General features: G+C 41.6%; 1 protein-coding gene across 1 annotated transcript in view; it reads left to right on the plus strand.

Annotated features, from left to right (window-relative positions):
- Window positions 1-15771, plus strand: part of SHISAL1 (shisa like 1) — a 73947-nt gene extending 58176 nt beyond the window's left edge. The window contains exon 5 of the mRNA XM_030960783.1: window positions 12160-15771. Within this exon, the coding sequence (XP_030816643.1) occupies window position 12160 (1 nt within the window). The 3' untranslated portion in view covers window positions 12161-15771. The remainder of the gene's footprint in view (window positions 1-12159) is intronic.
- The last annotated feature ends 354 nt before the right edge of the window (window positions 15772-16125 follow it).

A 16125-nucleotide genomic window follows, 5' to 3' on the forward strand; every position in this document is an offset into this window, starting at 1 on the left:
GTCCCAGAAGATTTACACCAACATCAGTTTTCTTAGAATCATTAGCCTGGAAAAAAACTCTTAAGGTCATGGAGTCCAATCATTCTACTAGCACTGTCAACCCATGTCCCCAAGTGCCACATCCCCACAGCTTTGAAATCCCTCCAGGGATGGAGACTTCACCACTGCCCTGGGTACCCTCTGCCAGTGCTTGGCAGTTCTTTCAGTGAAGAAATTTCTCCTAATATCCAACCTAAACCTCCTCTGGTGCCACTTGAGGCTGCTTCCTCTTACCCTATTGCTTGTTACGTGGGAGCAGAAATTGACCCCCACTTCTTTCCACAGGTTTTCAGTCTCTTTCCAGATACAGATAAAGAGCAACAAGGTCCCCCCTGAGCCTCTTTTACTCCAGGCTGAGTTCCCCCTCGCTTCCTCAGCCCCTCCTGCTGCTCCAGCACCTCAATGTCTGTCTTGTGAGGGCCCAGAACTCGACACAAGATTCAAGTTGCGGCCCCAGCAGTGCCAGCCCAGGGGACAGTCACTGCCCTGGCCCTGCTGCCACACCATGGCTGGCACAGCCCAGGTGCCATTGGCCTCCTGCCCCCCTGGGCACACCTGGCTCCTGTCCAGCTGCTGTCCCCAGCACCCCCAGGGCCTTTCCCAGCTTTCCAGCCCCTCTGCCCCAGCCTGGAGCTGCAGGGGGTTGGCATGATGTAAGCATCACATTATCCCAGCATGGCAAGCTGATCATGCTCACTGAGCAGTCAGAAAACACAAACCAACAGCTGCGCATCAAAACTCACACGATGCTTTTCTCCAGTTATATTACCCTCTGCCATTCAGGACTGCAGCGGACAAACATGTGGCCTTCTTCCTTCCCTACCTCTTCCAATAAATGCCTGATTATACAGCTGCTGCATAATAGCTGCTGATGCCAGTGGAACTGTGCAGTGATTGCATAATCACTCCAGAGAATGGGAATCTCTGGGCAAAGCCTCATCCCAGCACCACCTGCCCAGTCCTCATCTCTCAGGTTCTGTGGGCTCAGAGAGCCAGTGCTGGTAGCAGCACTGAAGAGGTGAAAATTATTTTTGTATGTAACAGGCTTCCAACTTTTTGTGTGGAAGCGCTGTGAGATTATAGTCAACAAGAGCATCCAGCAATGGGCTCTGTTACAGTGTGTGCATGTAAAAGCTGTTGTGGAATTAATCACCCTGAATTCTTACAGCCTTTCTGCTTCTCCTCTTATGTTAAGATGCACACATGATAGCTGCAGTTATCACTGGGCACCTCTAAGAAGCATAAATTTCTGTCATAAAAAAATGAGCATATAATAGATCCACAATATGAAATGTGCACACAGATGCAAAAAAAAAAAAAAAGAAAAAATAAGAAAAAGAAAAAATATTCTAGAACAAAATAAGAATAACCCACCAACTGGCAGTCATAACGGTATGCAACAAAAAATTTCCACGCTTTGTAAATTATCATTCAAACCATGCCATACCAAGTGGAATTCCTCAGTTCTGTGACACCAACCAAGCACTGTTTTTCTTTCTCCGTGACTCAAGAAAGGCTGCTGTGCAGGGATCATACACTGCCACTGAGCCATGCACTAAGTTCCTGTTGCAGCCAAAGGACATTCGATGCCCCAGCACATCCATATCTAGATGCAGCTGTGAGACAATTTAAAAATAATAAACCAGTCACAGTTCCAGCACTGGCGTCAAAACATGTTTCTGTGTAAAACCAGCCTCTTATACTGCTCAGATAACCACAGAAGAAAAATTGTTTTCTTGCCTTTTGCACTCTGCTAAAATTGCCCAGGGTCCTTAGCCTCTTCTCTTTCCACATCACAGCACACCTCAATTTCTCCTATCACTTTTTTACATGGGAAAGGCGGGGAGGAAAGAGGGAAGAAGCATTTCTGCATAAAATTGCCTTTGTAACATTGCTTCCAGTGTGTAGTGCTGTAACCAATGATGGTGTTGTGGGTGTTGCCCTTCTGCTCCCAACTGCAAAGAAACTAAGTTAAAAGTTATTTATTGCTTGGATGATTATGTGCAAGTAAACATAAATTGGATCTTCAACAGGAAGCCAAACAGGAACCATATTAAATTTCAAAGGCTTTATTACTCCTATTGATTTTAGCTGTTGATACTTTTGTTAAGGTTAAAAAGCAGTTCTGTGTTGTTTATAGAAGTATCTTCAGAAACTTATTTTAAAATAAATAGTTTAAATTTTCCTGCTGCTAGAAAAGCCACACAAATTCAGTTGTGAAAAGAAAAGAAAAACATATACAGAAAGAACAGTTGCAGGAAACATGACTGTTTTCATCCTACAATGAAAGCTCTCAACACAGTAATTACTATGTATTTTCTCTTGAGCTCTGACTCAGAAGACTAGCCCTCTTCATACTGAAAAGTGAGAGCAGAAAATAAAGCTCTTGGTAAAAGTAATAACTATTTCAAAAAAGACTTTTTCTCACATGTCATTAATATGTATTTTATTTCCAGAAATGACAGAATATCCTGTATTGCACAGAGGTAACTAAAAAAGCTAATTTAACTTTGACTAAATACGCAGCTCTGGGCTAAATCACAGGTTTGGTGCTCAAAACTCGAGTGCTGAAACAGATTCCTCCTTCCTAAATAGATGGTTGTGCAGCTGGAGCAATTTGAACCTCTGGCAAGGCAGAGGGAAGCAGCACATGCATCTTGTCTCAGAAGATTGCTTATGCTCAGGAGAGGGAAATGGAAATAAGAAAGGGGAGGTAGCTTCCTGAGCCAAATGACGTGCAGAGGCTGAGGAGCAGTTCCAACACCCAGAGGGGTTCCCTGGTTGTTGGAGGCCAGCACAGGAATTGGGCACCTTCCTCCTCCTCCACTGTTCTGCCCCCTTTCTATGCAGCACCCCCCCTCCTAGCAGGGGAACAAGAGCCTGGAGTATTTCTTAGTGATCCAGCTGGGATCCAGTTCAAGCAATATACTCATTTGATCTGCTTTGTAAACCAACACTGCCACATTCTTTCAAACAGAATCTGGGACAAACTCTTGTCCTGCTTCTAATATTAAGTCCCCTGAAATCTCAGTGGCTTTCAGTTTTCTTGACTTCTGTGGGCTTCGAAGAAGTCAGCTCCTCAAAGCTCTACAAATGGTACCAGAACATTCCAGTCTAATGTTTGGCTGACGCCTTTTTCCTTGCAGCATGTTTCAATAGTTCAATTTCCACGCAAGTGCTTGGGTTTTAGCCTCTGTTGGACATCAGGACATGCTAGGCAGCAATTTTAAGAGATTGAATTTTGCTGATTGCAAGATGTTAGGGCAAAAAGAGCAGGATATTCACCTGATGTAGGCTGGCCTGAGATGTTGTTTAGGTCAGTAGATTATTCTTTAATTTTACACAGAAACAAAGCTACACCTATATAAGAAATGTCAGAGATTATATACAGGAACTGCGGGCCAGATAAATTGATACATAAATAAACGCACACCTTTCCTACATCTGGCCACATTTTTCCTCTACTCACTAACATTTCTGTTCAATTAATGCAAAGGTACAAACCACATTGTCCTGTATAACTGAGCTGCATTTACCCTCAGCTGTAACTTGCAAAAACCTGTTACAACACTTAGAATTGACCATTCCCATAGGTAAAGATACGTGAGCGATACTGCGTATAGCTTGCACAGACAGCCTTTTAAATTGTCCTTTGTTTATAAATAAATAGACTTAAAAAATTAAAAATTACCAGACTGCTCTATAAGTGCTCTTCTTTCTGAATCAAGCATTACTGTTGAACCAAAGTTTTGGCGCTTGTAGGTTTTCAAAATCCCTGTCAGTATTTTCAGTGCATTAGGAGACTATGTAAGTGGGGAAAGGCAGTGTCCTGATAAGCTACATTATAAATCACATGCCAAGTTTTACTGGTTGTTTTTTTTTAATTGTCACTTTTTAGAGGATCCGTTAAATTTAGATTATCAGTCAGCACGAAAGGAGGCTTTTTTCTCCTATCATGTACCTGAATTTTAACACAGAAGGGCACGCTCTTGTAGAGCCTCCTGTATTTCCCCTGTGCTCTCCTGGATCTAAGATGAATGGTTTGGCACTGCTGTATAAGAGCTCAGCACACGTGGAGAATATTTGAGTGTCTGAGGGATGTCAGAGCCACTCTCTAGGAACAGATTTTGAAAGCTTGTGACATCAGCTTTTGGGAAATTGGGAAGAGCTGGAGTCAGAGATAGCTCGGTCCTTACCATTGATGCAGAAATAGTTCAGGTTCACAGCTTTTTTAAGAGCTTTTACAGCACTACCAAGAACAAATTGAGGATCAAGCCCTGCTCCAGAGAGTGCTCATCTATTACCCCACCCACAGGAACATGCAGCACCTCTTGGCATGTCATGAGCCTCAGGGATTCACCTTTCCTGCCACTAAGTTTGTGAGATAGGGGAAAAAATCTAGGACTGCACATGCAGATGTGGGATAAGAATCTGCTTCCTTTTCCAGAGATAGCTGTGTTTGAGGAAATACCTACAGGCCTTGGGTTTTCCATCAGAATCTTTTAGGATATTAGGGGTCTGTTATATGTGTTCATCAAATCTGGTCGTGAATAAACTTGAGGGAAGTTTTCTAACCAGAACAAGGAGACTACAGAAACCCTTCTACTTAGTGGTACTGGATTGTAAAACAGTTTCATATATTTACATGGAAATTTGTATATTTGCATGTGAGTGTGTGAGAGTGAAGATGGTGTTAAGAGAATCTGTACTACTGCTGCACATTTTTGTGATTCAGTTTTTGGGGCCAGCAGGGCTTCTCATTTCCTAAGTTAGGCTTGGGACTCTGAGGTTCCTGCACTATCAGTTTCATTTGGATTCCATCTGAGGAGGAATAGAGTAGGTCTGCAGGTGTAGAGTAGCTCTTCAGAGTTGTTTTCTGTTGACAATAAAGGACCCTGAGGTGACTCTCTAGAAATTAACCCATTTTACCATTCTGATGTCTGCATTTAGGTGGGATTAAGCCCACTTAGAGTATCTATGCCATTAAATTACACTACACACAGCAATAAGTCTCCTTTCCAAAGCAACACACTTGGACCTTAAAGAAGCAGACAAAAAATACTCTCTTGCCTCTAGCAATAGTTCCTCTGTTTTTAAATATCTTCCTCTATGATAGGAGTGCAATTAAAGCTATTTGGTCACTCCAGTTACATGAAAAAGATGTGAAAATGAGCACAGTCTCAAGTGGAATAATAAGTCTAGAATTCTTCACATGATACCCACATTCAGCTTGGCTTTATGATGCCTTGGGGTCTTGAAAAAACTTGAAAGCAGCTCAAACTGTTTACATAGCAAAACCAGGGTTGTGGGTTTTTTTGGATCATATAAAGAAATTTTGGTTCAGGTGTATCAGCTGTTTATTAGCAGGACTGCCACATATTAGCAGGAAAATTCATCAACAATCAACCAGATGAATTTCAGCCTCAAGCCACACATCTGTTTCAGGCAGCCTGGTAGTGACACAAGAATTTCATAAATATCTGGAGAATTAGTAAGCCCAACTAATTTTCAGTTTTACTAGTAATGGGCCATCCACGCTTTTAAGACCTTTTGGAAGGCTTGGGGTGTTTTGAGTATTTTTCTGAAATAACCTTAAGAAGAGGAAGAAAACATTTCAGATTGTGAAAAGTCAGACTGCAGCTCTTCAGTGAGGAAAAACACAGCTTTTCAGTGATCATCTTTCAGTTTATGTGTTCAAACCTTCATCTGTTCCTCTATTCAAAACTTTCAAATCGAACTTTGAAAGCTTCATATTTCCATTTAAAATAAAAACAAACCTCAGAAATTCTCCTGGATGTTTTTACTTTCCAGAACAGTGTTCAGGAGTATCAATCAATTCAGGAACTACCAAATGAAAACCACTGCTACTAATTGAAAAATACTTGACTTTCAGGAGCATAGGATTACTTCAGAAACCATTATTTACAGTAGGTAATGTTTATTTATGTTAGCAACCCAAATGGTTTCAAATCACTGCTCTTTGCAAGTGAGTATGGTAAAATATGGCCATTAGTAAAAAATAGAGAAAATTGTATCCTGTGTGGTTTCATTCCTCTCCCACCCAACCCAGCTGATGGGACAAAATATGTATTTAATTTGTACAATTATAGATATTCCAGAGACTCTCTCTACAGGAAACCAGTTTTCCCTCCTAGCTTTGCTCTGTTGGCCAGGCAGCCATATTAATGACAGAAGTTAAGCCAGCTGCTGTTTTAACACCCTCAGTTCAGGGGAAGGAGCTGGATGAGGCCAGTCCTTGCCTGCTGCAGCTCTCCAGGCTCACTGCAAGTTCCAAATCTCCTCCTGCATCCATTTGTAGGACAGGCCTTGGATCCAAGCAGATCCTAAGCCTCACTTCCCAAAAGAGCAGCCAGATCTTTGCTAGTGTGGCCATAGTGTTGTATTAAACCAGTTCCTGACTGGTTGCAATTTGTTTCCCAGCTTTCTGGCTTCCAGATCACAGCACTGCCCTAGACTCAAAAGCAAACCAATAAGTCTACCAGTGTGAAGCCCAAACACATCGTATAGGCAAAGTGTTCCTCTGAAAACCATCTCTGAACTCAATATTAGCAGCAAAAAGTCATGGAATCAAATTTAGAAGTAATTTAAAGAGGCAAAGAAAGCCCCTCCACTGGTGTGATATCCCAGTCTCATGCGTGAGTGCACTCCAGTGGGGGATACGCAGCTATTGGTAATTAGAAGGTCTCAGTATTGTTTTCAGATTTATCTGGAAAATAAGCAGCAGTGGAGTTTAAATCTTTCAAGTCCTTGTCTGTCCCTCTGACACAGAGAGCAGCCCTGCACCTCCCCTGACCCACCAACCTTCCTCTGCAGGACAGCAGGCACCTGCCTGACATCCGCCAGCAACTCTCTCTGCCCAAGCCAGCCTCTCCCTTCGGAACATGAGAGCTTCCCAAGGTGTCTGAAGTTCCTCCAAAACCAGGGAGCAGCTCTCAGAAGTGATGCAATGCCATGTGCAGTTCAGGTTATATCCCCTGAGCCCATAATCTCACCTTTACTGCTCTGTAAAAGGTGAGATTCTTAAGAAATGTGGTTGTAGGAAATGGAAAGCTAGAAACTTCCACCAATACTGAAGGGTTTGATTTACAGCCTTGGAAGAAGCTTGGATTGATGTAAAAAAAATTACACAGACATTAAGCAGAAAAATGATAAACTTCCGTTTCTCTAGTTATAAGTAAAAATATGCCTTAAGTAAATAAGACATGGTATTGGGTAAGATGGTGAAGGGCTTTATAGTGTGGCAATGTAATCGTACAGAGTAAGCTGAGTTTGATGTTCTCATAGACATATATGTGTGTACATGTAATAATAGCCTATTGGATAAAAGATCTGCAGTGCGGGAGAATTAAGTTAAGGTGATAGGCTACAAAAACAAAATAAACTTTGTGGCAATTTTCTATTGGATTGGAATGTTATATATTGCCTTGTAATGAAAAAACTTGTGACTACCTTGAGCTATGGCCGACTTCTTACCCCTCTAAAATCTCACAGCCTTTGAGGTTGATGTTTATCTGAGTAATAAATCGTTTTTAGCCTGACAGTACTCCCATCCCTTCAAGTAAGGCATCGATAATAATAGTGGTGAACAATTTAAAAAGCAGACTTACCAGCACCCATAACAAAATATTCAGATGGAAACTTCTTTAAAACTGCATCACAAGTTGTTTTTTTCTAATAAGTCTTTCTAGTGATCCATTGTAAACAGTCAGTGCTGGGATGTCTGAGACAGCTGACAGCAATCACCTTTTTACACATGATGCCCTTAGGTGATAATTAGCTCCCATTACACAGACAAGCGATTCAGCTGTGAAAGAGCAGTGGAAGTAAGCACATGCCTGGTCCCCAGCTGCATTTCCTAGGTGGAAGGGAGAACAGCCTGACAGGTGACATTCACACCTTGTGTCTGAACTCACAAACACGGTGCTGATGTTAGCTCTTTGAAGCGTGAGCAAACACACTGCCCTAAGCATAATGCAAGCGAAATTTGAATAATCCAAATGCTTTCTTCCCACCTGCAAAGCAACATTGTTTAAGTCTGGTGAATCACGCGTGTATCGCACATTTGTTCCATTTAAACCTTAACACCATCCTGAGGTATTTGCTTTCAAACATATTTTGACATTTCTCTCCATTTTGGCAGAATTGTCAGCTACAGGAGGAACAGCACTTGAGTTGAAATTTCAGGCTGTTTTCCAAGGCAATATGTCCACTGCCTGACTTTTGTGTAAACTCTTAAGCACCAGATGTCTGTCTTCCCTGAGCCAGCTATTATTTAGAAATATTAGCAGAGGCTGTCAGTGATGGTGGTCATTTTTAGCAGTGGCTGTGACAAAATTGATTTGCCACCACTTAAGGTCCTCCTCCCATCTGAACCTCATGCAGGTGCTGGGATGCATTTCACAGCTAGACCATAGGAGAATTTGTGATCCATCAAAAGTGAGGTAATTCAGCCTGGGGATGAAAATAGAGGCAAATCCAATGCTCCTTTATGACAAGATGGCAGCACCCAGGACCGTTGCTTAATGCTGAGTTGTTCCTTGTCAGTTCAGAAAATCCTGAACATTCAATCTCTTCGGTATTGAGCCAACCTGAAGTAAATTTTTCTTCTTGTTGAAGTTTCCTCCGAATAGGAAAAACCTGAATCATTCAGCTATTTTGATGTTCTCCCAAAAAAAGATGAGGAGCCCCAGCTAAAAAGTCAAGTCTGAGAATTTCCACTTTCTTTCATGCAAACAAAATGGCCAAATTGAGATTGAATGAGTGGCATTCACTCTGGAATTTTGTAACTTTCAAGAATTAGTATTGGTAATGCAAGCAACCTTTCACTATATACTTTGGATATAATGTTACATGCTCTGTATAATATAGCCATAGGAGTCTACAGATTCCAAACGATGAAAATTATTTCCCTGCTCTTTGGCAGACTCCACAGGCAGAGGGATTAGATTATATTCTATTTCTATTTCTTTCTGGTTTGAGATATATTTAGTCATTTAGTGCTTGTCCTGCAAGTAATTTCTCATGTTCTCCCTTTCAATCTGATGAGGCTTTTATGAAGTCTTGTGCATCATGCTTTGTCCTCCCTTGTCCTTCTATTTCTGGGCAAGGAGGGCACATTCCTATTTCCTGCAACAAGGTGTAGCCACCAAGGGCTTCCTGTTGCAGAAAGCTGTTTGTTAGCCTGGCATCCCAGCTCTGCCTGTGCCAGAGACAGCAAAAGCTTTTCTCCCAGTCACAGTGAGCAGGGTGGAAGGCAGATGCAGATGACAGCAGGCCTGCTCAGATCAGTGTAGTGCCATTTTATGCCAGAGTAAAACCTGAACAGTTTCAGAGGCTGGTTGCTTTCGTGTGAAGTGTGAGCCACAACTCGTGTAAGTCTTGGATCCAGGGTATATCTGAGGCCTGAAGGGAGTGTGGTGATCCATGGCACTTTTTAACCAGAGGCCTTGTAATGGTGAATGTGGCAACTGTTTACCTCATTTGTTAGAAAAATGGCAGAAATCTCTGGAAAAACTTGCCTCCAGAGGCTCTGAATCATTCCCTCATTACTAACGGATGGCATTTCATTCCAGCAGAACTGCACTACCAGGCAATTACTGCTGTCAAAGAGGAGGCAGTCTTTTAGTTGGCTGCTGCCTTGTCAAGCAATGAGAATCACAGAATGATTTGGGTGGAAAGAGACATTAGAGCTCATCCAGTTCCACCCCCTGCATGGGCAGGGGCAGGGACACCTTCCACTAGACCAGGCTGCTCCAAGCCCTGTCCAACCTGGCCTTGGACATTTCCAGGGATGGGGAAGCTACAGTTTCTCTGGGCAACCTGTGCCAGGGCCCCACCACCCTCATGGTAAAGAATTTCTTCCCAATATCTGATCTGAAGCTCCCCCCTGCTGATGTGGCTTGCCTGGGTGCTTTTCATTGAGGAGTCTGGGGTGCTGTACAGTGACAATAACCTCTGCCAGGGAAAAGGAGCAACCTGGGCCACCTCCAGAGCACAGGCTTCAGCTCTAAGTGCATTAAAACCCTGTATAAGTGACCAGAAGTGACAAACACAGGGTTTCTGCTGCCAAGCACACTGTGTTGGGGGACTGGAATATAACACTCTTGCACATGGAAATTAGCATTCATCTCTCTTAGGAAAATGCAGGTACTTTTATGGGATCCTGCTATTGCAAAATGATGTGAAGCAGTACCTCTCAACCTTACGGGTCCAGCCCCCAGTCAATCAATCAATCAATCAATCAATCAATCAATCACACACCACACTTCATTTATTGTAGGGGAAGAGGACCTTTTAGCTTAGCAACTGTCCTGTCAGGGTTTGGTTTCATGGAGAAGCTGTGGATTTGGCCCAGACTCATCCAGCTTGGCAAATGCAGGGTAAATACTCCCTACTTGCTGTAAGAGGCTTCCAGAGCTGAGTGGGGTCTGGCTCTGCTGTCCACATCCTCCCACTCATTCTGCCATAGCTTCAGACAGAGGAGAAGAATTGGCAGGAAATCAGAGCTACTCACAGAAGTGATATTTTAGCTTCTCTGCTGCAGACAAATATTCATGAACTTTGCTATGATCTTTAGGTCCAAGAACTCCAGTAACTCTCACTTTGGTGACACTCTTGATTTTACCTTAACCTGGAGAAGGACCTGGCCAGCAGCAACTTGGGGACACTCAGGTAGAGGAAAAGAGTAAGTGGCTGACAGGTCTGACATGTTTAAAATTACAGTCTGTCCTGGGACACACAAATGCCTGCTCTATCTGCTTCATCTCTAAACATTTATTTAAAAGCAAAGATAGATAAAGAAAAGAAACTGTATCCTGTCAAACAGTCTAGTGATTTAAATTATGTAGATAGCAGATTAATAAAGCATTTCACAGGAAGGGAAGCACATGTGGCAATCTACAAAAGAGATTAAACAACTGAAGGTGCTGGAAAGGACAGAGGTGCCTGCAAGCCATAATATGCACTCATAGTGTGCAGTTTCTTTCTCCCCAGGTGTTTTTTTAATTAGTTATAGCTAAGTCTCCTGAGACTCTCTCCTAGATATGAACAACTAATTGTAAACTTCATCTGTGTGCAGACCTTACAAGAGGCAGATTTGCATGTTGTGTTAATGTGCATTTCTACCTATATCAAAAAAGGACAAGTGACAGAACAAAACGATTTTTTTGGTTTTGTATTTCTAACATGAAAAATGCCGTGTAGGCTATTTGATTATTAGAAAGGAATTAGCTGTCAAACCTTGGCAGGTCTCATGTGACTGAGTTTTGGATGAAGGCTTAAACCCTCAGAGTTGTAAGAAAATCTCGGATTTCTGTCTGGAGGTCCTCCCTGGCTGACAGTACTGTGAAAAATGTCTCAATGTGAATTAAGATAACACTGTTGTGCTATGGCTCTGGTGGCTGCATACCCAACCTTGCAGTGTCCAGCATCTTGCACTTGTTACCTGCTTGAGCAAACGGACGTATTTCTTTAATTTGTTACTATGATTAGTGATCTTAGTCTGCCTCAAAACATTCCCTAGCTGGACTTTCAGCCCAGCGCCCTGCACTCTGCCATAGTTGTCTGTGGATGGACCCCACAGCCAGTTGCACACTCTGCACAAGATTTAAAGCAGCAGATTTAAAGCAGCTGTAATGTCCAGAAAGTGCTGCAAGCAAAAAGCTTAGTAATAATTACAATACTTCTGTAAGGAAAGCACATAAATATATTATTTACTCACGTATATGTGTGGAAATAGAAGTACATTTTCTCATCATAGGAAAGGAATAGGGATCAGAGTAAGCAGCCAGGACCAGTTTAATATGAACAGGGAGAAACAAGCTTAGCCTCCCACTCTGGCTATGCAGAATCAAACAAGAGAAGGAGAATGCAGCCATCAATAGCACACACAAGGTCATACCAGGCCAAAGAGAACTAACAAAGGAAGGTAGAAGCCTCTTAACACCTCCTCTTTCTTCCTCATGCTTTTCCTTCTTCTTACTTGCCTCCCAAAATTAAATCTGCAGCTGGGAACACTACAAGTTTTTCTTTACAGAAAATACTTTTGTGTTGGGTGTTCCTGAATCATTATGGAAACGATTTGTGCTTTATGTCTTCCAGAAAATTATATTGATGTGCCTCAAGATGGGAGGGGTAAGACCAGACTTCAAGGAGCAGCTTTCAGGAGAATCAGCTAAATTACAAGAGCTGAAAAAATTCTGGATAAGTAGGAGAGAGAAAGACTACAAGAGGAAGATTGAGCAAGTCACCTGAAGACAGACACCATTCAAAAAACTTCTACAGGCAAATGATATAGAAAGAGTCTCCAGGAGAAAGTAGTCTGTAAGCAATATTTTAATTCTAGACTGACACTGTTATCTCTGAAAGGAAGCATCATATTTGTGAAAATGCTCTGTAGGAAGAAAATTATGTTGCTCTAGCAAATCCACACAAAGGTGGAAAATGACCACAAGACAAACCTTTGGTAGATAACTTTTCTTTGCCTCCCCATCCATCAATTGCCATTTGAGCCTAATCTCAGCCTAAGTGTCAGAATCCTGAATGTGAGTTTTTCCAAAATTCTCTGGTGAACACTTTGTCACGATAGGGTAGATGCTGGTAATCCACATCACTGGTAACCATATTGTCCTATGCATTGCAAAGGTAAGCAGAGCCCTTTCATTGAGTCGGACTGCAGGCTAACTTCAACCATAATGCACATTTTTAGATCACTGGCAATGACTCTGCTAAGACTATCCGAGCTCATCTTAAATTCAGGTTCTTGAAGAGGGCATCCTTTATTAGGATGTAACACCATTCCACCCCCATACTACTTGAAGCTGAAAGCAAAACAGAAAAAACCCAACAAATTGTATATTTCAAAAGCAATAATACCACTGTCCCCCTCCTTTCCAAGGCAATAGTCAAATTCCCTCAGCCACTGCCTGACTGCAGAGTTTACCCCACACAAGTCTCAGAATCCATTTGTAAGCCAGAAAGGCAATGACTTTGCCACAGAGGTACGTGGAGCACTTGATCACTGGGTTGTAGTAGGTTGACTTAACTTTCCACAGGGCAGGGTTATTTTAAAATCATACAGTACCAATTACATGAGCAAATCCTGTGAAATTCAGTTATTTAAGATATTTGCATGGAGAACCTGGCAGTGACAAGCAAACAGAGGAGTTCATCTGGAAATCATAACACAAAGCCATGATAATGCCAGTTTAATCCTTCATGTCTAATATTTTGTCCTGCAAATCTCAGTAACTTTAAAATAACCTTACATTTTACCATTTAACCACAACATGAGGAACAACTTGTTAATGAATAATCAAGTGCTCCTTTTGTACCTCTTTGGCTGAATTAATTTTAGTTTTCTGTTGAACTCAACGGGGACACTCTTCTCGTGATCTGAGTTAGTTCATGGCTACTGGAGTTCAGGATGGTATGTGACTAAAACCATGAAGGAATAAATAGTGTTGGAGGACCCAACAAGGCTGGACACCACAGGAGTGGAAGCCCAGTCTTCAAATAAAGCCCAATCTGAGTAGGATGCCAACATGCACATGCCCCTTTTCTCTGTAAACCAACAACTAAACATGCCAGGTATCACTGAGTAGGGGCAGGCAGTGCCTAAAAGAACAAATTCACAGGTGGGAGTGCTACCCTGCAGGCATGAAACTCCATCCTGTCTCAGGAAAGCTTGAAGCCTGGCTCACTCTCACTCATCACAGAAGCTCCTGCACATCCCCCCAGCTTGGAGAGACCTAAGGGAGCTGCCACAGTGCACCTAGGATGCACTGGAGTGTAACCTGTGTTACACCTTAAGAACTCTCCAAGAAAAGCAAATCAAACCGAGTGGCTGGAGGTGATGCCATCCATGCCAACATCATGCTCCTCCACACTTCCCCCTTGGCTCCAAGATCCATAACCCCTGCAGACACCCAAAAAAGTATCCAGTGTGGCACTCTGCAGTAACTGCTTTATCCTTTTACTTCTCCCAGCACCTACTTTCATTGTGAGGTGATGACTGCCACAGAGAGCTTTGGAAAAAGCTTATGTTCATAGAGGAATTTGTATTAGATACTGGTTTGTGTGACTTACTGTATTTTGTAAGGGTTTTTTTCCCTTTGGGAATTGTGCGTTATTAATGAGCAGTTTTATGCTTTACTTCCAGTACACGTATACCTTGTAATGGATGTGCTTTTTGTTAGTTTGTTTTCTTTTATTCTCTATACAGAGCCAGTAAATGTAAGGTAGATACTCTCTGGCTGAAATTCTAATTTTGCCTACCAATTAATTTATGGATAAATCCATGTCGTAGCTGGTGAACAATTTTTCATCAATTGTGTTGTTATAATCACCTGATAGTCTCTCTACTTTAGCAGAATAAAAGATCCTGAATAAGACTAATGCTAGCTGGGCCTTAAATTAAAGGGAAATAGTGCACCACATATTTCCCTACCATCATTTCTATCAACCCTTCTTCCTTGCTTTTGGGACACTGGAGAAGAGCACTGGCTACACAAACAGCCACCTGAACACCTCATCCACCTCTGTAGCTGTGCTCTGATATCCCCCTGCATTTACTTGATCAAAACTATGGTGGACCAGATAAACTGCAATGAATTTTTCAGTTATTTCTGCAGAGAGATTGGTACAAATGCAATCCTTCTCTAAAAGAAATTATCTGGACTAAAATTATTGTATTTTTCTCTATGCCCATTGGGATATGTTTGGAAAAATAAGGGTTCTGAAATTAACACTTTAAAAAGTGCATACATTATACCTCGCATGTGACAATGGCAGCTGTCTATCTCAGTGGCTGTTAGGGAGCTTCCTGCTCCAGAAGCCCCTTCCCCTGCCCAAATAATTTCCTCTCTTCTGTTTCACTGAGAACTGTGTCCAACTTCTTAGTAATTGCTGTGTATAACGTAGGACATAAAAAGTTAAGTTATAAAGCTTGTGCAGGACTTGATGTTGTAATTTAACCATCTCTCATGCCTGGTTATGGATTTTACAAAAAACAGAGTGAAAATAATCTGGCCTCTTAATGTATAATTCAGCATATTGTAGCAGCTATTTTAGACACCTATTTTTTATAGTTTTACTACAGCTGTAATTTCTGTATGAGGACTGCCCACTTGAAGAAGCAGTGAAGTTAACACATCAAAAGGATTTTTTAAAGTCTGTTCTATTCCACCACCTGTGACTGTGTATAAAAAGTAAAGCAACAAAAAACAAAACCTCAACCACTGCTGGGAAGAAACACCTTTTCTCAGCTTCAAAAGTTCTCTTCTGTAAGACAGGCATTTCTTCTAGTCCTCCTTTTACAAAAGTAGTAAATTACTAAGAAAATAATATATATACAGTACAATAGTCTATTTTGATAGTCAGCAGACTATTTTAGGCTAATTAAGCTAACTAGAAATTGTAGGGTTGCAGTGATTTCTCTTTATTGATACATTGATGATAATACTGTTTCTATAACACTTGGTGTTTGAAATCAACACATGCCAGAGTCCAGTGATTTGCTAATCTAGTTTCTGGTCTGATCCTGTCCTATTTTTTTGCAGCATTCTCTAACTTCATATTATGAATCATGTTGTCTTTCTAAAGTGATTGCCAAGCAAACCAAAAATGTGTTTTACACTGCTATTGCACTGCTCTCGTCTTTATATACAGTAGTTTTTATAAAGATGTCCTTAGGTTTTAATAAATGAGTGTAACGTGAACTAATCTCTGTAATAAAACTTGCTTTAATGTTTCAAAGGCTGTCTGGAATAGCTGTAGAGATTTGAGCTTCTGAGTATTTCAATAGCTTCAAAATTTGTGGCTTCCTTTCCCTCTGCAGGAAATCCCCAGATAGCAGAACTCCATAGTCTGTACAAGGATAAAATGAAGAGAGTGTATTTAACCCAAAGAATGGACTTAGAGATGGGGGGAAGGGGCCCCAAGAAGCCAAACCGCACCACAAAAAAAAACATTAAGGCCATTGCATTAATCAATACATATTCCATTTAGTCTGCTTCACATTTCCAGTAGTTGCTGATACCAGATATTTAAGAGGGAAGTGCGGGACAC

This window comes from Camarhynchus parvulus, chromosome 1A (assembly GCF_901933205.1).
Source record: "Camarhynchus parvulus chromosome 1A, STF_HiC, whole genome shotgun sequence".
Lineage (NCBI taxonomy): Eukaryota > Metazoa > Chordata > Aves > Passeriformes > Thraupidae > Camarhynchus > Camarhynchus parvulus.